Raw genomic sequence first — 25,866 nt, 5'->3', positions numbered from 1 at the left:
AAGCCCAGAGTTTAAACCCCATGACTGACAAGAAAAAAAAAAAAAGGACAAGCCCAATGGTATACTGGAAATGGTGACAAAATGACTTGACAGGAAATAGTCCTAGTGTCTGTGCAGCTCAGAAGCCTTGCCCAAGTGTGAATAATGTTGTGTGGTAGCATTTGGGCTATGGCTCTGGGAGCCTGGAAATGCCTCAGCCCTGAGAGCAAATAAATTGTAACCAAAATCTATCTGTATTTGTACTCTGAAGTGGTGATATTTGCACAAATTCCCATTGCCTTATCTCAAAAGGTCTCAAGGGCAAAGGGAAATGTCCTTGTGGTCCTCTCAGTGACTCTCCAGGGCTATGTATGTGACAAGAATGTGTCCTTGGAGTAGCCATGTGAGATGGTTTCCATTCATAATGACTCCCTGGACTTGCATGTTGATACTCTGGTGAGCCAAATGCTGAGGAAGAGATGGCTAACTGGTCTGGGAATGTGGCTTAGTGGTAGAGTGCTAGCCTAGCACACATGAAGCCCTGGGTTCGATTCCTCAGTGCCACATAAACAGAAAAATCTGGAAGTGGTGCTGTGGCTAGAGTAGTGGAGTGCTAGCCTTGAGCACAGAGAGGCTCAGGGACAGCGCCCAGGCCCGAGTTCAAGCTCCAGGACTGGCAAAAAATAAAAAAAGAAGCCGGGTGCCAGTGGCTCACACCTGTAATCCTAGCTACTCAGGAGGCTGAGATCTGAGGATCACAGTTCAAAGCCAGCCAGGGCAGGAAAGTCTGTGAGACTCTTATCTCCAATAAACCACTAGAAAACTGGAAGTGGCGCTGTGGCTCAAGCGGTAGAGCGCTCGCCTTGAGCTGACTTGCTGAGGGACAGTGCCCAGGCCCAGAGCTCAGCTCCACAAGGACAATGACGAAGAAGAAGATTCCTCCTTCCTCAGCATCCTTATTCAACCTGACCCTCTACTCAGCCAGAGATTGAGGATAATTGATGATTGATGGCTGGTAAGGACTGATCTTCATACACAGATGTTCATCTTGGGAGGAAACCATGCTAGGTGCATACCAGCTGGAAGTCCCTTAGTTCAGTCAAGATGACGCCTATAGCCATCCCTTACAGTGGTCAGTGGTAGAATGGCTGACAGAGATACACTAAAATTGATGTCAAACACTAAATTGTTTGAGTTATTTGCAGCTAATGGTGAAAGAAGTATGATAAACAACCATTCATTCTCTACTGAGCTATTCATGGAGAAGGTTTTGTTTTATCCCTATAAGCCAAACGTTTCATCAATAGTTTATGACTGGAGAAATTAATCTATCACTTCCCATCATTTACATTAATCACATAGCCCGAAAGAAAAAAATGGTATTTTCCTGTACTTCGATTGGAAAGAGACAAAATACCCAAGGCGGGGACAAAATGGTCTTGTGACTTAAACAGCATCTGACGTAGTAGACTGTCAGAGAAGACAGGCCACTCAGGAGTTGGGCTCTGACACGGAAAATAGGACAAATATCACAATCCAAGGTGGGTCTGCTCTCCTATATTTACTGGTCTCTGTCTCTGCTTCTCTTCTCTGTCTATGTATTTCTCTCTCTCACACACACAGTAACACTGAACTTCTGGACTGGGTCCAGGAGAGATTTCTCATGCTGGGCAAGTGTTCTACCACTAGCTGTTCTTGCATCTTTACATTGGATCCTTGACTCCTGTTCTCTCTGACTGTAACCTTCCTGAAATTACGGGATGCTGTAATCAGCTCACTAAAGGATTAAGCAGGCTGTAGAGGTCAAGAGATTGGGACAAGCCTAGGGTCGTGGGCACATCTGAGTACCTGAGGCACTGCAAGGAGAAAAAGTGTGAAAATAAGCCAAGATGGATGGAAGCACCAGCAGCCTTGCCAGTGACTGTCCTGAGTGGATGTGGGGATGGGGCACAGGGTAGTGACTCACTAGCACAATAGTATGCTGACAGCAAACATGACTCCCAGGCCAAGGAGTCATTTTCCCCACCTCCTAGACCTGGAAGCAGCAAGATCAGATGGTGCCTCCCTCTTCCAGGAAAGGTACTAGTTCCACTCCGGGTCTCCCTCTCCTCCAGGTGGGGCTCCTTGATCTCCAGTTCCTCCCTACTAACACCCTTTCCTCAGATCCTGTCTCTTTGCCCCCCAGGCTTTCCCGGCAGGGCCCCTGCTAGCAGCACTCCCTCGCCCTGGGGTAGTATCTGCACTCTGCAATTCCAGCTCCACCACAACCAAACTCTATCCCTCAGGCTCCAACTCCTGGTCTATCACACATTCAAAAGCCAGCAAGTCCCAAGCCTTGGATGGCTTCCTGCTCTTTTCCAGAAACTGGGCTTCCCAGCATTTCCCGCCTCTAGAAGGAAAGTCAGTCACCCACGGGGGTGGTTCTAACTTCTGCAGCAAAGCCTGTGAAGACCCTGCACTGCCTTGGGAGAACTGAGTCTGACCACTACTCACTACCTCTGCTTTCACCAGCAGATTTAAAGGGTATGCTTTCTCTTTCTTGCCAATCTATTCTGCACAGAGACTTTGCTAAAGAAAAATATATGCTGGGGCTGGGAAGGCTCAGTGGTAGAGCGCTTGCCTTGCATGCACGAGGCCCTGGGTTCGATTCCTCAGCACCACATAAGCAGAAAAAGCCAAAGTGGTGCTATGGCTCAAGTGGTAGAGTGCTGGTCTGGAGCTGAAGAGCTGAGGGACAGCACCCAGGCTGCAAGTTCGGGTTCCACAACCGACAAAAAAAAAAGAGTGAGCAAGTGTTCTGGATAGGTACTTACGAAAAGAAATACAAATGGCCAATAAGCACAAGTGTTCTACATCACTAGACATTAAGGAAATGCAACTGAAATGCTCTCATCCCAGATAGGATGGGCCATTAGTTAATATAGTTATACACACATACATGTATCTATACATAGATACATATATGTGTATAGATACATGCATACATAAATGCATATATGTATGTGAATAAAAGAACCTTTTTTTGTTGTTGTTGGTTGTGGGGCTTGAGCTGGGCCTGGGCGCTGTCCCCTCAGCTCTTCAGCTCAAGGTTAGCACTCTACCACTGGAGCCACAGCGCCACTTCTGGTTTTCTGGAGGTTTATCAGATAAGAATTTCACATACTTTCCTGCCCTGGCTGGCTTTGAACTGCGATCCTCAGATCTCAACCTCCTGAGTAGCTAGGATTACATGTGTGAGCCATTGGTGCCTGGTTTAAAAGCAGCTTTTAAGTTGCCTCTTGCAGTAGGCTTTGAATTCCCTGTAATTCACTTGCTAAGTAAGTGCTGTATCTGTTAAGTTGTGGCTCCAGCCCTGATTTGGCTGCTTTCCTCTGATAATCAACAGTGTTCATGGATGTGTTTGTGGTCCTGAAAGGGCTCCAGTACTGGAAGTGAGTGTGTGTGCCAGTCCTGGGATGGCCTGACCTCAGGACCTCATTCTTTTTGGTCATTTGCGAGTTAACTGAACAGTCCCGGGCATTCTCAATGCTTCTGCCCGGCCTAGGGTAGCAGGGTTCAGGCCAGACGCACATGCGCTGAGTGACAGCACACAGGCAACCGCGCGGCCCTGCGAAGCCTGAGGGCGGGCGGGATGCCGGAGGTTTCCTCTGCTTCCGGTCTCCGGGGCTCTCCTCCGTCGGCCCACGGTCCGCGCTCGGGTCCGGGCTGCCGAGGTCCGCTCGGGCTGGGCGCTGGGTGGGAGCCGCGTCCGGCCTCTTCCTCCAGGCCGCGGCTCAGGCTTTTGCGATCCCGGTAGGTCCCAGCGCGGCTCCGCGGGCCTGCGGCCCAGCAGTCGGGAGCAGGGCTCGAGGCCTGCGGGCCCGGAGCGTCGGGCTCCTCGGGGCCGCTCCCGCACGTGCCTGGAAGCCCGACCCCAGGGCGGCGGGGTCTCCTCGGCCCGCGGCCTCACCTCCCCCGGTTTAGGAGCCTGGAAAGTTACGGACCCGGGGGTGAGACCGCGGGAAGGCGGCCCGCACTGCTGCCCGGTACTGCCGGCACGCCACCCGGTACTCTCGGTACTGCCATCAGGCCCACACCTGTTCAAAGGCCGCGGTGGGACACGGACAGAGAGGTCCGCAGTGGGAAGCTGTCACCCCGGGCCGCAGGCCGGGGGGAGCGACGGGGGGCCGAAGGCCGGGGGTGCGGGCCGCAGGCCGGGGGAGCGGCGGGGGGCCGAAGGCCGGGGAGCGGGGTGGGGGGGTGCGCAGGCCGGGAGCGGGGTGGGGGGGGTCGCAGGCCGTGGAGCCGGGGGGGCGCGGGCCGCAGGCTGAAGGCCGGGGAGCGGCGCAGGCCGTGGAGGGGGGGGCGGGGGGAGGGCGCAGGCCATGGAGCAGGGCAGCGCAGGCCGGGAGGGGGGGGGGGAGAGTGCACAGGCCGTGGAGCGGGGGGGGGGGGGGGGGGCGCAAGCCGTGGAGCAGGGCCGCAGGCCGTGGAGCGGGGGGGGGGGCGCAAGCCGTGGAGCAGGGCCGCAGGCCGTGGAGCGGGGGGGGGGGCGCAGGCCGGGGACGCGGTGGAGCGGGGGGGGGGGGCGCAGGCCGTGGAGGGGGGGGGGGGCGCAAGCCGTGGAGCAGGGCCGCAGGCCGTGGAGCGGGGGGGGGGGCGCAGGCCGGGGACGCGGTGGAGCGGGGGGGGGGGGCGCAGGCCGTGGAGGGGGGGCGGGGGGGAGGGCGCAGGCCATGGAGCAGGGCAGCGCAGGCGGGGGGGGGGGGAGAGTGCACAGGCCGTGGAGCGGGGGGGGGGGCGCAGGCCGTGGAGGGGGGGGCCGCAGGCCGTGGAGCAGGGGCGCAGGCCGTGGAGCGGGGGGGGGGCGCAGGCCGTGGAGCAGGGCCGCAGGCCGTGGAGCGGGGGGGGGGGGGGGCGCAGGCCGTGGAGCAGGGCCGCAGGCCGTGGAGCGGGGGGGGGGGGGGGGGGCGCAGGCCGTGGAGCAGGGCCGCAGGCCGTGGAGCGGGGGGGGGGGGCGCAGGCCGTGGAGCAGGGCCGCAGGCCATGGAGCGGGGGGGGGGGGGCGCAGGCCGTGGAGCAGGGCCGCAGGCCGTGGAGCGGCGGGGGGGGGGCGCAGGCCGGGGACGCGGGCCGCAGGCCGTGGAGCGGGGGGCGCAGACCGGGGGCGCGGGCCCCTGAGGAGCCCCTCACGCCTCCTCCATCCCGGCGCGCCGCCAGCGGCCCCGCGACCCCCGCGTGGGGAGCGGGATGGGCGGGGAAGGGCGGCGCGTCGGGCCGGCCTCCCGCTAGGCGCCCCAGGTCAAACATTCCCGCCGGCCGCGCCCCCGGCCTCGCGCCGCCCCCCGCGCCCGCGCCGTCCCGCGCGCCCGCCCCGGGGAGGCCCACAAAGCCGCGGGCCGGGCGCCCGGGCCTGGGCGCGCGCGGAGCGGGGCGGGGCGGGCGCGAGGCCGGGCGGGCCGGGGGTGTCGGATGTCACCCCCCGCGCACACCTCGGCCGGGGGGCGGGGACGCGAACCACTGAGATGCGGAGACCTCCTCGGTCCTAGAGCGGAGCAGGAAGTGTCCCAGGGGAGGGAGCCGGAGGGCTCCGGCCTTTCCTTTCGGCGGCAGCCCGGCCAGCGCGGCCCGCCGACCGGGTGGCGCCGAGGCGGTGAGTGGGGGGCGGCTCCGTCGCCCGCGCGCCCCGGCCCCGCTGCCCGCGCGCCCCGCGTGCTCCCCGCGCCCCGGCTCCCGCCTCCGCCCGCGTTGCACCCCCGCGCGGCGCTGCGTGTCCGCGGCCGTGCGGGCGAGGATGGGGCTGCGTTGTTGTCTTTCAGGCGGCTTCTTCTGCCCCCCAGCCGGGCCCAGGCGCTCGGGGTGAGCCGGGCCCGCGCCGGACGCGCCGCGCCGGAGTCTGCGCCCTGCCGAGAGCCCGCTCGACCCGGCCGCCCGGAGGCCGCGCGGGAAGGATGAGGAGCTGCGCGTGCCCGGGGCGGGGCGGCTGCGAGGTGAGCGGCGGAGCGGGCCGTCCCGGAGGCGCGCGTGTGCGCGCGTGCGCGGCGGCGCGCCCTGACGGGGGGGGTCCCCTCCCCGGCCTCGCCCGCGGCCCCCCCGACCCGCGGCCCTCCCTTTGTGGCCGCGCTCGCCAGGCCCCGCCCCTGCGAGAGCCGCCGGCCGCGTCAGTGCGTCCGCCCGGCGCGGCGACCCGGGGCCCGGAGACCCGCGGCGGGCGGCGGCCCCCGGGACCTGAGGACGTCCGGGGCCTCGGGCCGCTGGAGCAGCGCGGCTCCCTCGAGGGGCCCTTCGGCAGCCGTCGGCGTTGGCGGAGAGGGAGGCCCGCGCCCCCCGGGCTGTCACCGGTTCCTTCGGAGCCGGAAGCTCCTTCCGACCCCGAGGGGGCGGCCGGGCGGCCCGCGAGCGGAGCGCGGAAGCCCGGCCCTGCCCTGCGCGGCCGCCCGCAGTGAGGCGGTCGTGGGCCGCGTCCTCCGGAGCCGGGCGCTCCTCCCCGGCGCGCGCCGTGGCCTTGGGCGTGGTTTGGAGAGCGAGGGTCGCAGGGGATGGAGGGAGGCTTGGAGTGTTCATCCAGATAGTTGACGCAACTGAACGGAGCTGGTCTGAAGAGCAGTTATCATTTCGTGTTTTGAAGTGCTGGGATAGAATCCAGGGTCCTGCATGTGCTAGGCAGGTACTTTACCATTGAGCCACACCTGCAGCCTTAAAGCTGAGTGTGTGCACACACCATGCCAGCCCTGGGACTTGAACTCACAGCCTGAGTGCTGCCCCTGAGCCTTGTGCAGCTTCACTTCTGGAGATGAGAGTCTCACAGACTTTCTTTTCCCTGCTTGGCTTTGAAAAGCAATCCTAAGAGCTCAGCTTCCTGAATAGCAAGGATTTACCGGCCAGAGAGGCACCGGCACCTAGCAATGCTGATAATTTATTTATTTATTTATTTATTGTCAGTCGTGGGAGCTGAACTCTGGGCCTGGATGCTGTCCCTCAGCTCTTCAGCTCAAAGCTAGTGCCCTACCACTTGGGCCACAGCACCACTTCTGACTTTTTTCTGCTTATGTGGTGCTGAGGAATCGAACCCAAGGCCTCATGCATGCTAGGCAAGCACTCTATCACTGAGCCACCTTCCCAGCCCAAATGCTGATATTTTAAAATACAATGTTATTCCTCTCTGGTATAATATGTGTAGCTGTTCCTTGTTACATCCTCCATCTCTGAGAATCTTCTCTCCCCTAATGCTTCAATCTCTGCCTTCTAAAGTAAGGTGGGTGAGGGGAATTCTAGCTGTTTGTCCAGGATGTAGCCCCAGTGCTCAGCCCTTGACCGCAAGCAGAATGGATTTACTATCCTTGTCCCAGCTTGATGGCTCTTCACGAACATGTCTGTCTCCCTTCCCTTCCCCCCCTCCTCCCCCAGCTTATTTTGTAAAGTTCTCAAGAGCCAGGACAGTGACTTCAACTCCAGAGCGTGAAGATAGTGACCTGCTTTGCACATCTGTACACCTTGGGTTTTCTCCAGTAGGACCTGGCCCCAAAGGTACCTCAGAGCCTTAATTATAACCTTACCTGCACATGGTCTCAGTGGCCCCTGGGGCACTGGGGAACACCAGTGCTGTGTTGCAGTGCCAACACTCTTCTCCCAGATTTGTTCACTTCTCCAATTAGGGCAATACAACTGATGGTACTGATGGGAAGGGTTATCTTGCTCTCTGTCCCCACACGTAAGGACAGATCACATAGATACTCCTTACGTTTCCCAGGGCTTCTCCAAAGGGCTGGTCTCTGTGGGCTTTGTCTGCTACCACCCAGAAACAACCTCAGGAAACCAGAGCATTGAAGCCAGCGATTTCTGTTTGGAAATAGGGTCGTCTTCTGCTGCTGACCTCCATCAAATCCCATCATGCCCACAGCCCTATGCCCCCGAGTCTTGGCTCCGAAGGAAAGTGAGGAGCCCAGGAAAATGAGAAGCCCTCCTGGAGAGAACCCTACCCCCCAGGGGGAGCTTCCCAGCCCTGAGTCTTCCCGGCGCCTATTCCGCCGATTCCGCTACCAAGAGGCTGCAGGCCCCCGGGAGGCTCTGCACCGCCTCTGGGACCTGTGCCGGGGCTGGCTGCGAATGGAGAGGCACACCAAAGAGCAGATCCTGGAGCTCCTCGTGTTGGAGCAGTTTCTAGCCATCCTGCCATGGGAGATCCAGAGCTGGGTGCGTGCCCAAGAGCCCGAGAACGGCGAGCAGGCTGTGGCTGCAGTGGAGGCACTGGAACGGGAGCCAGGGAGACCCTGGCAGTGGGTGAGCAGGGGGCAGGCTGGGGGAAGGAGAACCTGGTCAGATAGCCTGGGTTCAGGGTTTCGGTAGGGGTAATTCTGTCTAGAGGTATGACCTTTAATATCAGGCCCAGATTGAGTCTGGTTTCTGAGGAAAGCAAATTTTACTTGCTAAGGGGTCTGATTTAGGCATGGTCCTGGCATCCTCCTGAAAGCCTTGTCCAAGGTTCAGGTCGAACAGTTGGTGTCCAGCTGTGGGATGGCATGGTCATCGGACTTCGGGCTGTGGCAGAGCCTGCTGGCTGAGCCTTGCCCAGGGTCCTCTCTACCTAGCCTTGAATAACTCTGGGATTGTAGCTGAAGCACTGTGAAGACCCTGTGGTGATCGATGATGGGGATGGCCCCCCGGACCAAGAGCAGGAGCGTTTGCCAGTGGAACCCCAGAGTGACCTCACAAAGAGCCAGGACGCTCAGCCCGCAGCCTTGGCACAGGGCCTGGGGCTCCTAAGTAGACCACCAGGCCAGCTCTGCGAAGACCCAGGTACGCAGTCCATAGAATGTGTGTGTGGGGTGGCGGGAGGGACCACTTGGCACATACATACTTCTTCTGAGGAAACAGGAGAGTTACAATGGTCTGATCTTCCCTAAAACTATTGAATGAGAAGTTCACAAGGTTGTGGGGTCTCACCTATTGGAGAATGTACCTCTTATGGACTTTGTCAGTTAAGACAGCCAGGGACTGCTCCTATAAGCCAAGGCCTTTGGCCTGAGTTGGTCACATCCTTTCCTTTGCTAAGCAACTTTGGCTCACAGGTTCAATATGAATTCCAAGACTGGCCTGAGCAGTGACCTCTGCATCATAGGGCCCTAGACACCATGAGATGGGGCTTTGTGTGTCTCCACCGAGTGACCAGGGCATGGCAGATGGATCTGTCCCCAATATGCTGGGTTCTGAGTCTCACAGGGGTGACCTGAACCCTTCAGGCTCATTTTCTTCTGTCCAATGGAGATAGTAGTCATCCTTTATTTTCCCCTTTTTCTTTTTAGTGGTGCTGAGATTTGACTCAGGGCATCATGCTTGCTAGATTGGCCTTCAGCTCTTTGGTCCATACCTACAGCCCTCCTTTTCACCTTTTTTTATTTTTGGCTTGAACTTGGGGCCTAGGCACTGTTTCTGAGCTGCTTTGGCTTGAGGCTAGCAGCTCCACTTCTGGCTTTGTGTGTGTGTGCCAGTCCTAGGGCTTGAACTCAGGTCTTGGGCACTGTCCCTGAACTCCTCTCCTCTTCTCTTCTCTTCTCTTCTCTTCTCTTCTCTTCTCTTCTCTTCTCTTCTCTTCTCTTCTCTTCTCTTCTCTTCTCTTTTCTTTTCTGAAAATTTCTTTTCTTTTCTTTTCGTCATGGTGCCTGAACTCTGGGCCTGAGCGCTGTCCCTCAGCTCTTCAGCTCAAGACTAGTGCTCAACCACTTGAGCCACAGCCCCACTTCTGGCGGCTTTTTCTCCTCATGCATGCAAGGCAAGCGCTCTACCACTGAGCCACCGTCCCAGCCCGGTCCTGGGGCTTGAACTCTTGGGCCTGACTGCTATCCCTGCACTTTTCAGATCAAGGCTAACTCTCTACCACTTGAGCTACAGTGCCACTTCTGGTTTTCTGGTGGTTTATTGATTGGAGATAAGAGTCTCACGGACTTTCCTTGCCTGGGCTGGCTTTGAACCATGACCCTTAGATCTCAGCCTCCTGAGTAGCTAGGATTACAGGTGTGAGCCACTGGCGCCCGGCAGTAGTGTGCTTTTTAAGCTCAAGTGGGCCACCCTGTGATGTCTGAGGATATTGGTAACGGGATACTCCAGTCCAAAACCCAGGGACACATTCATTCCTTTAGTAAAATTGCATAGTATTTGCATAATTTAGGCATAACTCCCCATGCTTTAAATCATTTCTGAGTTATTCATAATGCCTAATACAATGTAAGCGCTCAGTAAGTACTTGAAGAGTTGCTTACGTTCAGTATAGACCTAGTTCTGTTGTCCTCTTTTTGTCTAAATGCATTTGAGCTGTAGTTAATTCAGTTGGGTTGATTAGCCAACTTGACGGGAAGTTGTGCTTTTAGGACGAAGAGTGATGTGGCCTGTTGTTTGTCTGGCTAGATTGCCCTGTACTTAACAGTGGAGAATTCAGAGACAGAAGTGCATTATTGTTATTTGTGGAAGTTGTCCAGGACATTGTAATGTTTTTCAGTGGCCTAGGAGGAGAGCTGGTAGAGCATTTGTGTAGCATATGGGAGACAGTAAGTTTGTTTTGTTGGTCATGGGGCCTGAACTCAGCTCTTCAGCTCAAGGCTAGCACTCTCCCACTTGAGTCATAGCACCACTTCTGGCTTTTTCTGTGATTAATTGGAGATAAGAGTTTTGTGGACTTTCCTTCCCAGGATGGCTTTGAACTGTGATCCTCAGATCTCAGCCTCCTGAGTAGCTAGGATTGCAGGCGTGAGCCACCGGCTCACTTGTGATTTATTTTATTTTGTGCCAATACTGGGGCTTGAACTCAAGGCCTGGGTGCGGCTTCTGAGCTTTTCTGCTTAAGGCTAGTGCTTTACTGCTTGAACCACAGCTCCACTTCGGCTTTTTGGGGTAATTGATTGGAGATAAAAGTCTCAAGGAGGCAGGTGCTGGTTGGCTCACACCTGTAATCCTAGCTACTCAGGGGTTGAGATCTGAAGATTGTGGTTTGAAGCCAGCCTGAGCAGAAAAGTTCATTGCCTTTTTTTTTTTAAGTTGTGAGGATTGAACTCAGGGCCTGGGTGCTGCCCCTTGCATCTCTGTGCTCAAGGCTAGTGTTCTACCATTTGAGCCACAGGACCACTTCTGTTTTTTGAGTATTTTATTTGAGGTAAAAGTCACATGGGGACTTTGCTCCCTGAGCTGGCTTCGAACTGTGATTCTCAGATCTCAGCCTCCTGAGTCGCTAGGGTTACAGGTGTGAGCCACCAGTGCCCAGCTAGTGACACTGTTATACACACACACACACACACACACACACACACACACACACACACACACACACACACACACACACACACACACACACACACACACACACACACACACACACACACACACACACACACACACACACACACACACACACACACAAAGTGGAGCTATGGCTCAACACATAGAGCGCAAAAGCTGAGAGACACTGACTAGGCCCAGAGTTCAAGCCCCAAGACCATCCAAAAAAAAAAAAAAGGGAGTCTCAGTGGGCTTTCCTGCCCAGGCTTCCCTCAGATCTGTCTCCTGAGTGGATTACAGGTGTGAGTCACCAGCATTCAGCTCCATCTATGGGTTTTGAGTCAGCAGGGTCAACACTAATGATTACCACAGAGCCTACAACAAGCTACCAATCAGAATTACCTTCTTTCTGATCATGAAGTTCTTTCAAAAATGCTAGACCTTTGTTTTGCCTTCTAACATGACATCCAGAATGTGACACTCAAAAGTGGTCTTGTATTATCAAGGCCATGGTAGTTGGTCTGTCTGCAGGAGCAGAATTAAAATAACTCCTGTAATCCCACTCAGCAGGCTGACATCTGAGGATCATGGTTCAAAGCCAACAGGTGTAGACAACTCTGTGACTCTCTTACCTTCAATTAACTACCAAAAACTGGGAGTGGAGCTGTGACTCAAGTGCTAAACTTTGGTGAAAAAATAAGGTAGAGTGCCCAGGCCTTGGGTTAAAAAATGAATGAATGAATGAATAAGTAAGCAAATAAAATACTCCTTCTAGCTGGGCATGTAGTTCAAACCCATAATTAGAGCTACTTGGGAGATGGAGATTGTTGGATCATTGGAACTTTTCTTCTGAGCCCTGATTAGAGTTTGAGTATCATCTCAGCCGATGACTTGGTATAGTGGCTGAGCACAGTGGCAGGCACATGTCACCCTAGTGACATGGAGAAGAGTCACAGCCCAAGTTATCCTGGACATAAAATGAAATGTTACTTCAAAAATAACCAATGTGGGCTGGGAAGGTGGCTCAGTGGTAGAGTGCTCGCCTTGCATGCATGAGGCCCTGGGTTCGATTCCTCAGCACCACATAAGCAAAAAAAAAAAAAAAGAAAAAAGCCGGAAGTGGCGCTGTGGCTCAAGTGACAGACCGTTAGCCTCGAGCTGAAGAGCTGAGGGACAGCAACCAGGCCCAGGACTCAGGCCCCATGACCGATAAAAAAAATAACCAATGCACTGGGTGCCAGTGGCTCACACCTGTAATCCTAGCTACTCTGGAGCCTGAGAACTGAGGATTGCTGTTCAAAGCCAGCCCTGGAGACTCTTTATCTCCCATAAACCACCAGAAAACCAGAAGTGGCACTGTGGCTCAAAAGGTAGAACACTCACCTTGAGGGGAAGAGTTCAGGAACCGCGCCCAGGCCAAGAGTTCAAGCACCACAACTGACCAAAAAAACAAACAAAAAATAGCCAATGCAACTGCTGTATATCACCTCTAAAATAACAATAAATTAAAAAACAAACCAATAATCCAAGTGGTGGTGGCTCACGCCTGTAATCATACTCTCAGAAGGCTGAGATTTGAGGTTTGTTTGAAGCCTGTCATCCAGGAAAGTTATCAATGCATAAAGGAGCAGAGAAGGCCCAATGTTCAGGTCCCACACCCGACAAAAAAACCCAAAAAACTTGAGAGGTCTGTGGTGTATAGCACAGAGGCCATAGATTGAATGCAAAATGATCTCATAAAAAATGATGTTATGTGAGGTGATGGGTATGTTAGCTGGATCAGTCATCTCACTTTGTACTTACTGTTTTGTACATCGTTTTTGTACTCAAAACATGTTCTTGGCCAGGTGCCAGTGGCTCATGCCTGTAATCCTAGCTACTCAGGAGGCTGAAATCTGAGCATTAACATTGAGCTGAAGAGCTGAGGGACAGTGCCCAGGCCCAGAATTCAAGCCCCACAACCAACAAAACAACAATAACAAAACCCAACTGTATCATTTTTACTTTTCTATTATGCTGAGTGGTAAAAGAAAAAAAAATCAAAACATAAACCTCAAAATTGAACACAAAAAAAACCTCCTTCAAGCTATGCCCAACTAGCTGGCCCTCCAGGCCACCAGGCATCAGCGAGAATATACTGTCCCCCCCCCTGGTCCCCCAGAGTTACTCCATCTGCAGTAGTCCTCCTGGACCAAGTTATTGTTCTAGTTTCTCTCTCAACCCCATTTCAGTGGCTGCTCTGTCCACCAGGGTCCCCGCGGACTTCTTGTCCCAAGTCTGAAAGTAAAAGGTCCCTGGCTTCTAGTGCTGGCTTTTATACTTAGTGACTTAGCAGGTGACCTGGGTTATATTCTGTGAGCTGAGAGCTGTGTGTAGGTAATAAGCTCCCCCAATTCTATGTTATGTAAAAAAATTTTTTGGTGGGGCTGGTTGTGGGCCTGAACTCTTGGCCTGAACGCTGTTCCTCAGCTCTTCAGCTCAAGGCTAGCGCTCTACCACTTGAGCCACAGCACCACTTCCAGCTTTTTTCTTTTTGCTTATATGGTGCTGAGGAATTGAACCCAGGGCTTCATGCATGCAAGGCAAGCACTCTACCACAGAGCCACCTTCCCAGCCCCCAGACTAGGGCTCTTTATTACCAGCTCCCCCAATTTTAGTCTGATATCATCACACCCAGTGCCTTGTGCACAAGACATAAACACTCTACTACTGAACCCTCTGTCCTGACAGGAGGCCTTTGGAAGCACATTATTATTACCTAGTTGAACCTTGACCAGGTATGGAGCTCATTGTTGGCAGAGCTTGAACTAGGCATAGTTTCCAAACAGAAGCATTAGACTATGGCACAGGTCCTGAAGGCTCAAAGTAAGTGAGGGAAGTGAGATGGTTCCAAAGTCGCACTCCGAGCTTAGGTGACGGTGGCTGGGTCTTGGCTAGTGCTCTTCCAGGGGTATCTGACAGAAACCGCTGGCATTTTTCCCTCCCTTCTCTTCCTCCCCTTTTCACCACTTTTCTTTCTCTGTCCTCCTACCCTCTTTTCCTTATTACCCTTTCTCTCCCTTTTCCCCGCCTTCTGGTGCTGGAGCTGGTGCTGGTGCTACTCAGGGCCTCATTCACATTCCCATTCAAAAGGCTTGGCACTCTACTGCTGGAGCCACAGCTCCACTTCTGGCTTTTTTTTTTTAGAAATAAAGTCTCATACTCTTCTGCCTGTGCTGATTTCCAGCCACCATCCTCAGTCAGATCTTGAGTAGCTAGGAGTAGAGGCATGACTCACCAGCACCCAGCTGGTGAATTTGGTTTTTCAAGATTTTTATTAATTTTTTAGTACTAGGGTTTGAACTTAGGGCCTCATGCTTCCTGGACAGGTGCTCTACCAGTTAAGATATGCCTCCCAGTTCTTAATTAGCTTTCAGGTAGAGTCTGATGTTTTTGCCCAGAGCCAGCTAGAGCCTCTACATACAAGATCATGCGGCATTTGTCTTTCTATCTGAAGCATGTTTCAAATAGTATAATGTCCTCCTGCTTCATCTGTGTGGTTACAAATGATGTGTCCTTACTAGTGAAGGCAGAACAGTAGCACTCCATTGTGTATACAGACCACGTTTTCTTAATCTGGTCACCAGCTATAGGGTACCTAGGCTGATTCCACTCCTGAGTTATTGAAAGTTCTGCAGTGAACAGGAATGGAGACTCATGGTGGGATTATTAGATCATTGGGTGTCTTCACGTTGAGGGCCTCTTGTTTTCTCTAACGGCTGAGATTTATGTTGTTACTGGTAATGGACAAGGGTTCTTTATCTCCCATCCTCAGATAACGTCTTTTCCTGGAGCTCTGGAGTACACAAACTTACAGGTATTATGTAAACTTATGTGACAACCAGGGGTCCCATGTTGACTTATTCCCTTCAGTCCTTATTGGCATTTTTTTTCTTTCTTTTCTTTTTTTTGGTTGGTCCTGTGGCTTGAACTCAGTGCCTAGGCTCTGTCCCTGAGTCTATGCTCAGAGCTAGTGCTCTACCCCTTGAGCTATAGCTCCACTTCCAGCTTTTTCTGTGGTACTGAGGAGTTCAGCCCAGGGCTTCATGCATGCTAGGCAAGCACTCTACCACTGAGCCACATTTCCAGCCCTGCCACTTTATTTTCTACTTATTTGTTGGCTTATTTTGTGTGCCATTCCTGGGGCTTAAACTCAGGGCCTGGACACTGTTCCTGAGTTTTTTTATTCAAGGCTGGCCATAGCGCTGCTTCTGGCTTTTTTGGTGGTCAGTTTGGAGATAAGAGTTTCACAAACTTTCCTGCAGGGGCTGGCTTACAACCATTGTTCTCAGAACTTCTTGTCCTGAGTAGCTAGGATTACAGGTGTGAGCCTCCAATGCCCAGCTTGTTTTCCCTGTATTTTAGACAACAAAACTGAAGTCCTTTGGCTGGGAATATGGCTTAGTATTAGAGTGCTTGTCTAGCATGTATGAAGTCCTGGGTTCGATTCCTCAGTACCACATAAACAGAAAAGGCCAGGCAGTGCCCAGGCCTTGATTCAAGCCCCAGGGGTGGTGCCTAGGTGAGGTCAGGGAGCTAATTATATCTAATGCAGGCATCCTTGTGGTGGCCAAGATGCTTTGGTTTGCAAAGTGTTTTTCCTGTGCTGCTTATCCTCCAGGTCCTGAGGACTTTTAGGAGTTTTAGAAGCACCAGGAATGTCTTGCTATTGGTTCTCTCACTTGAAATCTCTGTTTGCAAAATTGGAAGTAGATAAGCCTGAGGAGCCCACAAAGTGGGAGAGCCAGGCCCGGCTCCCTTCAGGACAGGTTTCTGATCTCTTTCAGTTCCTCAAGATATTGTCCTTCAAGAGGAAAGCATGAGAGATGCCCAGCAGGTGACCACCTGCCACCTGCCCCCGGTGAGTAATGGCTGTACAGTCCTTGAAAACCTGGCATCAGCCTCTCAGAACAATACCACAGGGCAGGGCAGCTTCCTGGAACCCCGGTCACTTTGCTGGTGGCCATATTAGATGTTTAGCCCCAGCCCCCAAAAATGAACATGAGCAGGACTGAGCAATGGTGCTACCTTGTGCAGACAGATGGCAGAGCACAATGGCCAGGAGTCCTAACCTATGGACCTCTGAGGCGAAGACCAGTGCTTAGTTTTGTTTTTTTTTTTCTTGGCAGTCATGGGGTTTGAACTCTGGGCCTGGACACTGTCCCTGAGCTTTACTCAACGCTAGTGCTCCACCACTTTGAGCCACAGAACCACTTGCAGTTTTCTGATGGTTATTTGGAGATAAGAGTCTCACAGACTTTCCTGCCCAGGCTGGCTTTGAACTGCAATCCTCAGATCTCAATGTCCTGAGTACCTAGCATTATAGGATTGAGCCACCAGTGCCCAGCTTAACACATAGGTTCTAGTAAATCAGTGCTTTCTGGTTACTTTGTTGAAGATATAGTTGTACTGGTTTTGGGGCTTGATCTCGGCCTGGCAACTGTCCCTTAACTTCTTTTTGCTCAATGCTAGCACTCTACCATTTGAGCCACTGTTCCACTTTTACCTCTTTCTGGGTAGTTTATTGTAAATAAGAGTCTTATGGGCTAGGAATGTGGCTTAGTGGTAAAGTGCTTGCCTAGCACTGTCCCTGAGGTGCTTATTATTATTTTTTTTTGTTGTCGGTCATGGGGCTTGAACTCTGGGCTTGGGCTCTGTCCTTGCACTCTTTAGTTCAAGACGAGCACTCTACAGCTTGAGCCACAGTGCAACTTCCGGTTTTCTGGTGATTTATTGGAGATTAGAGTCTCACGGACTTTCCTGCCCAGGCTGGTTTTGAACCATGATCCTCAGATCTCAGCCTCCTGAGTAGCTAGGATTATAGGCGTGAGCCACCAGCGCCCGGCAGCCTCTGAGCTTCTTTTACTCAAGACTAGCATTTTACGACTTGAGCCACAGCGCCGTTTCTGGCTTTTTATTTTGTTTTGTTTTTGAAGAATGGAACCCAGGGCTTCATGCATGCTAGGCAAGCCCTCTAACCACTAAGCCACATTCCCAACCCTTTCTTTTTTGTTGGCTATAGGGCTTGAACTCAGGACCTGGGCACTGTGCCTGAAACTTCATTCAAGGCTAGTGGTCTACCACTTTGAGCCACAGCTCCACGTCTGGTTTTCTGGTGGTTAATTGGAAATAAGAGTCTCACAGTCAGTCCTGTGGCTTAGACCTGAGATCTGAAGATCGTGTTTGAAGCCAGCATGGACAGGAACATCCCGGAGAGACTCTTATCTCCAATTAAGCACTCAAAACCTGGAAGTGGTGCTGAGGCTCAAGTGGTAAAATGCCAGCCTTGAGCACAAAGAGGCTCAGATTCAGTGCCCATGCCCTGAGTTTTTTCCATTCTTTTTGAAATCTCTTTTGATTCTTGATAAAAATGTGAGATTTTTTTTCTCTTGAAATTTAGCCTCTAGCCTTGTGATCTTACGAGACTAAATCTTGCTCACACCCTCAGTTTGATGCTGGGGAGGCTGAGATCTTAGGTGTGTATGGTTCAAAGCCATCTGGGCAGGAAAGTGTGTGAGGCTTATCTCCAATTAACCACTGAAAAGCCGGATAGAGAGCTGTGGCTAGAGTGGTAGAGCATTAGTTTTGAGAATAAAAGCATCCAGTCCCCAAGTTTAAGCCCCTAGGTGTAGTACATAAACACACACAGTCACATTCTCATTCTTACTTTTAATGGATAAGACCATTTTAGATAATTTAAAACACAAAAGGACTGATTTTGGGGTTGCACAATCAAAATTGCCAAGAACAAATTATTACAGTAATATAAACTAATCATCATTGCAAGATGAGGAGCTTGGAGCTCAGAAGAGCTGGTCTGGACTTGAGCTGTCAGTAGCCTGAGGCCTCTGCTGGACCATTTCACCTGGTCTTGCCTGGGAAACCTGAGTCGCAGAGAAAATGCCCTTGCGTTTGGAAAGGACCTGGTTTCCAGCAGGGCTGTCTTTTCTGGTATGCAGAGCCAGCACTGTCATGCTTTTTGCTTTTTGACACTCTTTTCTTTTTTCTGTTGGTGGTGGAGCTTGAGCTTTGTCCGGGTATTGTCACTGAGCTTTTTGGCTCAAGACTAGTGCTCTATTACTTTGAGCTACAACTCTACTTCTAGTTTCCAGGTGGTTAATTGGAGATGAGAGTCTCATCTAGACTTTCCTGTTTGGGTTGACTTCAAGATATGATTATCAGATCTCAGTCTCATGAGTAGCTAGGATTTCAGGCAGGAGCCACTAGCGCCTGGCATGACATTTTTGAGCCAAAAGGCAGGCCCTTGCAAGAGACCTATTCTGCTGGTGCCTTGATCTTGGATTTTTTGCTTCTGGAATGGACATAATTGCTGTTTGGAGGCCACTGAGTCTATATATTTTTGTTTGTTTGTTTTTGCTGGTCCTGGGGCCTGAACTCTGGGCCTGGGTGCTGTACCTCAGCTCTTTAGCTCAAGGCGAGCATCCTACCACTTGAGCCACAGTGCCACTTTCGCTTTTTTCTGCTTATGTGGTGCTGAGTAATCAAACCCAGGGCCTCATGCATGCGAGGCAAGCGCTCTACCACTGAGCCACCTTCCCAGCCCTCTGTAGTGTTTGTTCATAGCACCCTGAGTGGACTAAGATACTTAGGTCATCCCTAGATTGAGACCTTCTGTTCTCCTGTGGTTTCAGAACCGGGTTTCTCCATTTAAGGACATGATCCTGTGTTTCTCTGAAGAGGACTGGTCCCTTCTAGACCCTGCCCAGACTGGTTACTATGGAGAGTTCATCATTGGAGAGGACTACGAGGTCTCAGTGCCTCCAAGTAAGACCTAACTCCTATGCCCTCTGAGACCGGGAACTGGCAGGGGTCTAGCCCTGAGTCAGTGACTTCCTCCTAAAAGGTCAGGACACTGGGCACTGCCTCCAGTCTTACTGCTCACCTTTCAGCCTTGAGAGGAGGCCCTGTGTGCGGGGTCCCACAGCTGCATTTCTCTGCACTTGTAGGCCAGGCTTCCCAGTCTGTTCTAGAAGCCAGTTATGACATTGTAGCATTTCTGTTCTTCAACCATTGTTACCCCGTCGCCTTTTCCAGCTCTGAGAGCTGCCCTGGGCTGGGCTGTCCCTCCGGGGTGCTGCCTCCGCTTGGACTTCCAACACCTCTCAGTCCCTCCTGGTCCCTGACTGTGGGTGAGAGTCTCACACTGGACCAAGCCCTGATGGCCTGCAGGAACAGGTCACAAATCCAGGTGTGTCCTGCGCCTTTCTAAACAGATGAAGCACCAGCCCAGCCAGATCTTTCCCAGGGAGAGGAGAGCGAGCCATGGGTTCCAGAGTTTCAGGACCTCCAGGGCAAAGAAGGGCCTCAGGTCCCCCACTTGGGTGAGTACGATCCAGACGTGGGTGGTATAAAGGGAGAGCTGGGCTGCTCCCTCATCATTTCCCCAAGCCTCCCATCCACATCCCCTTCACTCTGTCTTAGTGATGGTTCAGCTCTTGTCTTGTCCTTGGCTTCCTTTTTTATTTTGTTTTATTTGCCAGTCTTGGGGCTTGAACTCTGGGCCTGGGCGCTGTCCCTCAGCTCTTCAGCTCAAGGATAGCACTCTACCACTTGAGCCACAGCACCACTTCTGGCTTTTCTGTGTGTGTATGTGGTACTGAGGAATTGAACCCAGGGCTTCGTGCATGCTAGGCAAGCACTCTACTACTGAGCCACATTCCTAGCTCTGTCCCTGACTTCTTGCTAAAAGAATGGGGATCATTTCTGCCATCAACAGGGATTGTTCTCCCTTTACTAAGGGCTGAGAAATAGTGGGAATCGTTTGCCTACAAGAAGCAGCACCTGGTTTGTACTGACAAGGCCCTCTAGAAGTGAAGTCAGATGCTTGGGACAAGCCAGGTTGCTGGGATCATCTCTTCTTGATCAAGCACTGAGCATAATAACCCCCCTGACACTTTGCTTCCTTGTGCAGGGGCCATGCTAATCTTCTCTGTATCGTTCCAATTTTAGTACCTGTGCTGCCGAAGCAAGCATGACACTTTGCTTCCTGCTCCTTTCCCCTACCTTTAGGCACAAGTGCTGCAGGGAGGGGCTCTGCCTTGTCTTGGTGTTCAGCTGTTGGTCTCTGCAACTCATGTTTGTAATCTCTGTGCCATGCTGTGAATAACTTGCCTCTTTGGAGCTTGGTGTCCAGTCAGCAACAGCCCTGGAACTCCTGCTTTGGCACCACGGTGTCAGGTTCTGGTGCACCGTCTTCATGCGGAACATGCATTCAGAGCCTCTGGTGTGGTGCGGTAGCTCCTATCCCTCCAGTCTCTGCCCCATAGACTGCATGGGCTATGTAGAGGGTCTGCAGGTCTGTCTGTAGAGAACCTCATAGTTGGGGCTAGGAAAGTGGCTCAGTGGTAAAGTGCTTGCCTTGCATGCATGAAGCCCTGGGTTCGATTCCTCAGCACCACATAAAGCAGAAAAAGCCAGAAGTGGTGCTGTGGCTCTAGTGGTGTAGAGCACTAGCCTTGAACTGAAGAGCTGAGGGACAGCGCCCAGGCCCAGAGTTCAGCCCCACAACTGGCTTAAAAAAAAAAAAAAAGAACCTCATAGTTAAAGCCATTACTTGTTTGGCTACAAAGATAAACAGAACCAAGTCCTATAGTGATTCTGGCTTCAGACCCTAGATTCATGGTATCAGCATATTTTGCCTTCAGCATTATTCATTCAGTAAATGCAGAGTGACTACTTCTTAGGCCCCTGTGGGGAGCTCCATACCCTCAACTCTCTGCCTGGCCTCTTTTCAGGCCCCAGGTAGTGGTGACAGTACAAGACAATTACTTCTCTCATTTTCTTCTTTGGAAAGACTTTCCTAGTCTTCAGCCATTCCAGGTGGAGGAAAGAAGGAGGTGGGAGGAGCTACAGGTGCCAGGTCTGCAGGCCTGCCCACAGGTGATGCTCCCACAAAGCAATTGTCCAGGTAAGGAGGGCCTTTGTGTCATGGGTGTAGGTCTTGGGGGCATGTGCAGGGGTAAGAGGTGGAATTCAGTGATCCTGGACAGTCTGGGGCCATTAAGCAACCTTACTGTGAAATAGCATTGTAGGACTAGATCACTTCAGTTGTTACTGTGTATAACTTGCTAAGTCATATCACCCAGCAGTGTCCAAGCAAAGAGGCTGAGCACATGTGAAGTCTAGCATAGTCCCTGGGGCATTTCAGTGCTCGCACATGGCATGATCCTGACCGACTTTTGTTGTTTGGTTTAGTGAGGTGGCTCCTGTGCAGAGAGTCCAGGATAAATGTTACACTGATAAATACTGCATCAGCTGTAGTCTCTGGCTCAGGAAGACATGAGTTGAGGGTGAGGGGTTAGGGAAAACAGCATTGAAGCCATGAGAGAAAGGGGCCCAAGGTGCTTTGGTCTTGGTATGGCCCAGGCGTTTCCTTCTCCAACTCCAGGGGCCTGTGCAGTGCACCTTAGGTCCCTTATGGTCACCAAGCATTGGGAACATGAGTTTCTGAACTGCCAGCGGAGCCTTCTTGGACAGGGTCTGGGGTGAGATGTAATAGCCAGGACAGCACCACTGACCCACCACGTTGTTTGCCTGCAGCCGGAGGTGACTCGCCGCCCCTCAAGAATGGCCTTGACCAGGAAGTGACCATTGAGATCGTCCTGTCCAGCTCTGGGGAAGAGGACTCCCAGCACGGACCGTACTGCAGGGAAGAGCGAAGGAGCAGCCCGGAGAAACAGCTGAGCAGCGCCGAGGTCCGGGGCGAGGGGCAGGCCTCCCAGAAATCCTATGTGTGTCCAAACTGCGGGAAGATCTTCCGCTGGAGGGTCAACTTCATCCGGCACCTGCGGAGTCGTAGGGAGCAGAAGCCGCACGAGTGCTCGGTGTGCGGGGAGCTGTTCAGTGACAGCGAGGACCTGGACGGGCACCTGGAGACCCACGAGACCCCGAAACCCTACAGGTGTGGCGTCTGTGGGAAGAGCTTCCGCCTCAACGCACACCTGCTCTCGCACAGGCGGATACACGTGCAGCCAGACAGACTCAAGCCGGTGCAGAAGAGAGAGGAGCGGGAGTCAGAGAGCGAGGGCAGGGGTCCAGAGCCCCTGCTGGAAAAGAGCAAGGCCAAGCCGAGCACACAGTGCCGTGACTGTGGGAAGGGCTTCCAGCGGCAGGACCAGCTGCTCAGGCACCGCAGCACCTTCCACCTGAAGGACGAGGGGCGTCCCTTCCGCTGCCGGTACTGTGTGAAGAGCTTCGTGCACAACTGCGACCTCCTCCGCCACGAGCGCCTGCACATGAAGCGGCGCTCCAAGCAGGCCCTCAACTCCTACTGAGCCCTCCCCGCGCAGCCACACGCATTGTGCCCCTGCCCAGGACAGAGACGGCAGCTCTTCCTGCCCTTTGCTCTCAGGTAGTGTCCAACTTCTGGTGCCATGGGAGCCCCCTTCCTCCTCCCCAGATAAGGAGAATGGCTTGCCCAGCCTTCCTTCCCATTCTGCTGTGCCAAAAACCAGGGAAGGCATGTCACCACCAGCTTCAGCATGCTTCATATGCGTGTCGTAACGGACATCCCCCCCGCCCCCACCGTCTGGGACTCTCCCTAGATCTTCAGCACACTCCCCCCATCCTCCCCCCCAGGTCAAGGGTAACTGCAGTTCCTGTCCAACTGCCAGTGGGATGATGGGCTGACAGGAAGGCCGTGGGACTGGGGCCCCAGTAGAGAGCAGGGCCAAACACTGAACTATGTCCTGTTACCAGAAGCCAGCCCCAGCCCACCCTGTCCCAGGAGCACCCCACAGGTCCCAGAGGATCACCAGGCCTTCAGCCTTGGCAGTGGGGGTGGACATGCTCTGGCAGCCACGTGGCACGGATGGGGAGCTCATCCCAGGCAAGCTCCCGTTTAACCTCTTGCCTATCTACTCCAACCTGCCTTTTATTTTTTTTTTTTTAAATCCTGAAGGTCCTTAGGAAATGTGTGTTAGATGCTGAGTTGCACGGCCTTTAAGTTCCTCTTCCATTCTGTCTGGGAGTGTGTAGCTCAGCCCTGGAGTCCGGGCTCTTCTGGGCAGAAGGCCTGGTGAAGTCGTGTCCTCCATCGATGCTGACTTGGAGGTGGTTGAGTTAGTTTCCCACCAGTATTGCAGCACAGTAGCACATGTCAGGGGACTACACTTGGACTTGGCTGCATGTCCAGGTCGGGGGTCGGCAGAGCTGGTTCTTTCTGAGGCTGGAGGGACACTTGGTCTTACCCCAGACTTGCTGGTGTGTGGTCACATTACACCTTTTTCCTTATGTGTGTCTGCTCCATATTTCCCTCTTGGATAAGGAAGCCAGTCCCTGGCTCAGAGCCCACCCTACCTGTGCCATATAGCCTCATCTGTATTTGCAGTAACCATTTCCTAGAGTCCCATTCTGAGGTACTAGGGGTCAGGACTTGAACCTTGGGATTTTGAGGACACACGGTTCAAGCCACAATTCCAACCTTATGGTACTGTTGATGGTCCTGACTCACATGAGCCAATACAAGCTTCAATGGACTTGTTTGCCATTCCAATGAAGGTAGGGTCCAAACCCAATATTGGCATTCAGGGCTGCTGTTGTCAGGATGGAAGAATCTTCATCCATAGCCTTTAGGTCAAATCCTGGGGGTCTGGACTGTGAGTGACAGACAGTTGGTAGTAAAACCTCAAACAATCAACAACATGGTCTTAATTATCCTGACAGACTGGTGAAGTGGGCCAGGCTTCCGTGAGGAGGCATGGAGGCTTGGGTAGCTGCGGCGGGGCCTGACACTAACAGGTTGCTCCTCTGTGTTCTGTGTGAGACAGGAAGCCTGGGAAGATGAACTTAAGGCTCCTGGTGCTCTTTGTCACTTGATTTTCACTTCAAGAAGCCTCTACCCCAACCCAATGAAAGAGTTATATGATTTTATAACTAAATTTCTATTTCTGAGTAGCTGCATCTATAAGCCCAGGAATAGTAAATGCAATAAAATTATTTGGTCTTAACTTGGAACAAGGAATAAACTGCTAAATGTCTGGTTTTTAAATAGTCTTTTCTTGTGTTGATATACCTGGAAAGGGGAGTAACTTTATTTTATTATAAAGGTGATGTACATATGGATATAACTGTTCTTAAGGCCAGTTCAGGACAAAATTCCAAACAGTGCTGGCTCTTATTTCCCCTTAATGCTTAAGACATTTGTCTGTAAGGGAACATTAGGTATATTTTACATGTGAGGTCAGATCATAAAGCCATGAAACAAATGTAGCCAAGAGGAGGCCTCTATCTTGAGTCCCCATAAAATACAGCCAGACACGCCCTTTCACCCCCGCCTCACATCCAAAGGTAACAAAAGAACGTGGAAAGTGAAGTTACATTGGAAGCTCTCCTGGGTGGTGTAGCCCAACCCATGTGGGGCCGTGGGGTTATCCTCCCGCTGTCTGGCAGAGCCAGGCACTGCCTATAGTCCTAGCTACTCAGGAGGCTGAGATCTGAGGGTAGAGTTCAGAGGCAGTTAGGACCAGGAAAAGTCCATGAAACTTGAAAAAGTAATTTTTTCAGTTGCAGGACTTGAACTCAGGGCCTGGGTACATTCTTGGAGCTCTTTTGCTCAAGGTTAGAGCTCTACTACTTTGAACTACAGCACCATTTCTGGTTTTAGTAAATTGGAGATGAGTGTCACAGACTTTCCTGCCTGGGCTGGCATTTGGATACTGTTACTTAGCTGGTGCTTTGCCACTTGAATCAGTTCTACTTACTGGTTTTTGTTATTTAATTGGAAGAGTCATGTGCTTTCTTCCTGGGGCTGGTTTTGAACCATGATCACATGGCAAATTCCAGGGTTTTTTTTTTTTTTTTTGCCAGTTAATTGGATATAAAAGTCTCAAATTTTATGCCCAGGCTGCTTCAAACCACACAAATGGGAGTTAAAAGACTCAAAATCACAGCTCCTTCTGCAGGCTTTGTACTTACTGAGTTAGGCTAAAATTACTGGCCTGGTGTTTAGCAACAGTTCAGGTTAAGATGGGTCAGGCCTACTCTAAATGCCTTTCATTGTTTCTGTGACTAACCATTCAAGAATTCCTAGGCTTTTACTATGTCAAAGGAGATTTTAGCATAACTAAAGGAAGTAGGGAGAAATAAACTGGAACATTTCCTGGATTCCACACAAAATGGTGGCTTTCTCTGCCCTTTCTTTATTTTTATTTTTTATTGTGAACATATTGTACAGAGGGGTTACAAATACATGGGCAAGATAATGAGTACATTTCTTATCAAGCATTGCAGCCTCCTCCTTTGTTTACCCTTCCCATCCCTTCCCAGCCTCCCCCCCCCCCTTCTTTACTACTGCTATGGCTCAATTTCCTTTTTCTTTTTGTCAGTCCTGGGGCTTGAACTCAAGGCCTGGACATTGTCCCTGAGCTTCTTTGCCTAAGGCTAGCACTCTACCACTTGAGTCACAGCACCACTTCTGGTTTTTTCTGTTTATGTGGTTCTGAGGAATCGAACCCAGGGCTTCATGCATTCTGGGGCTGGCCAAGAAAACCGTCCTTGGCTTCCAAGAGACCATAGCCCATATTTTGTTTTCTGCTTCCTTGTTAAGCCCTGTTTTAATAAGCCCATCTCAAAATCCACTCCCTT

The 25,866-nt window shown here is 52.4% G+C and overlaps 1 protein-coding gene and 1 non-coding gene across 8 annotated transcripts; one reads left to right on the top strand and one right to left on the bottom strand.

Moving 5' to 3' along the window:
• Positions 1 to 5,477: 5,477 nt before the first annotated feature.
• On the top strand, positions 5,478 to 22,749 carry LOC138810727 (zinc finger protein 496-like). 7 transcript variants are annotated; one of them, XM_069997912.1, is made up of 11 exons: positions 5,478 to 5,611; positions 5,778 to 5,948; positions 7,366 to 7,485; positions 7,812 to 8,238; positions 8,571 to 8,754; positions 15,038 to 15,079; positions 16,050 to 16,123; positions 18,936 to 19,047; positions 19,497 to 19,604; positions 21,077 to 21,190; positions 21,823 to 22,749. In XM_069997912.1, the coding sequence occupies exons 4-11, from the start codon at positions 7,849 to 7,851 to the stop codon at positions 22,554 to 22,556; spliced, it is 1,758 nt and encodes a 585-aa protein (XP_069854013.1). In that variant the 5' UTR covers positions 5,478 to 5,611; positions 5,778 to 5,948; positions 7,366 to 7,485; positions 7,812 to 7,848; the 3' UTR covers positions 22,557 to 22,749. The 7 variants fall into 7 exon arrangements, with proteins under 7 accessions (XP_069854013.1, XP_069854009.1, XP_069854012.1 ...); XM_069997908.1 differs by having other exon boundaries at positions 5,480 to 5,611; positions 7,709 to 8,238; positions 18,915 to 19,047; XM_069997907.1 differs by having other exon boundaries at positions 5,481 to 5,611; positions 18,915 to 19,047.
• On the bottom strand, positions 20,149 to 20,256 carry LOC138810758 (U6 spliceosomal RNA). The gene has a single exon (XR_011367236.1). It is a non-coding gene; the product is annotated as a U6 spliceosomal RNA (small nuclear RNA).
• Positions 22,750 to 25,866: the final 3,117 nt, after the last annotated feature.

Source organism: Dipodomys merriami, unplaced genomic scaffold (genome assembly GCF_024711535.1).
Source record: "Dipodomys merriami isolate MVZ:Mamm:240054 unplaced genomic scaffold, mDipMer1.0.p SCAF_508, whole genome shotgun sequence".
Classification (NCBI taxonomy): Eukaryota; Metazoa; Chordata; class Mammalia; order Rodentia; family Heteromyidae; genus Dipodomys; species Dipodomys merriami.
This window is presented reverse-complemented; position numbering and strand designations above follow the sequence as displayed.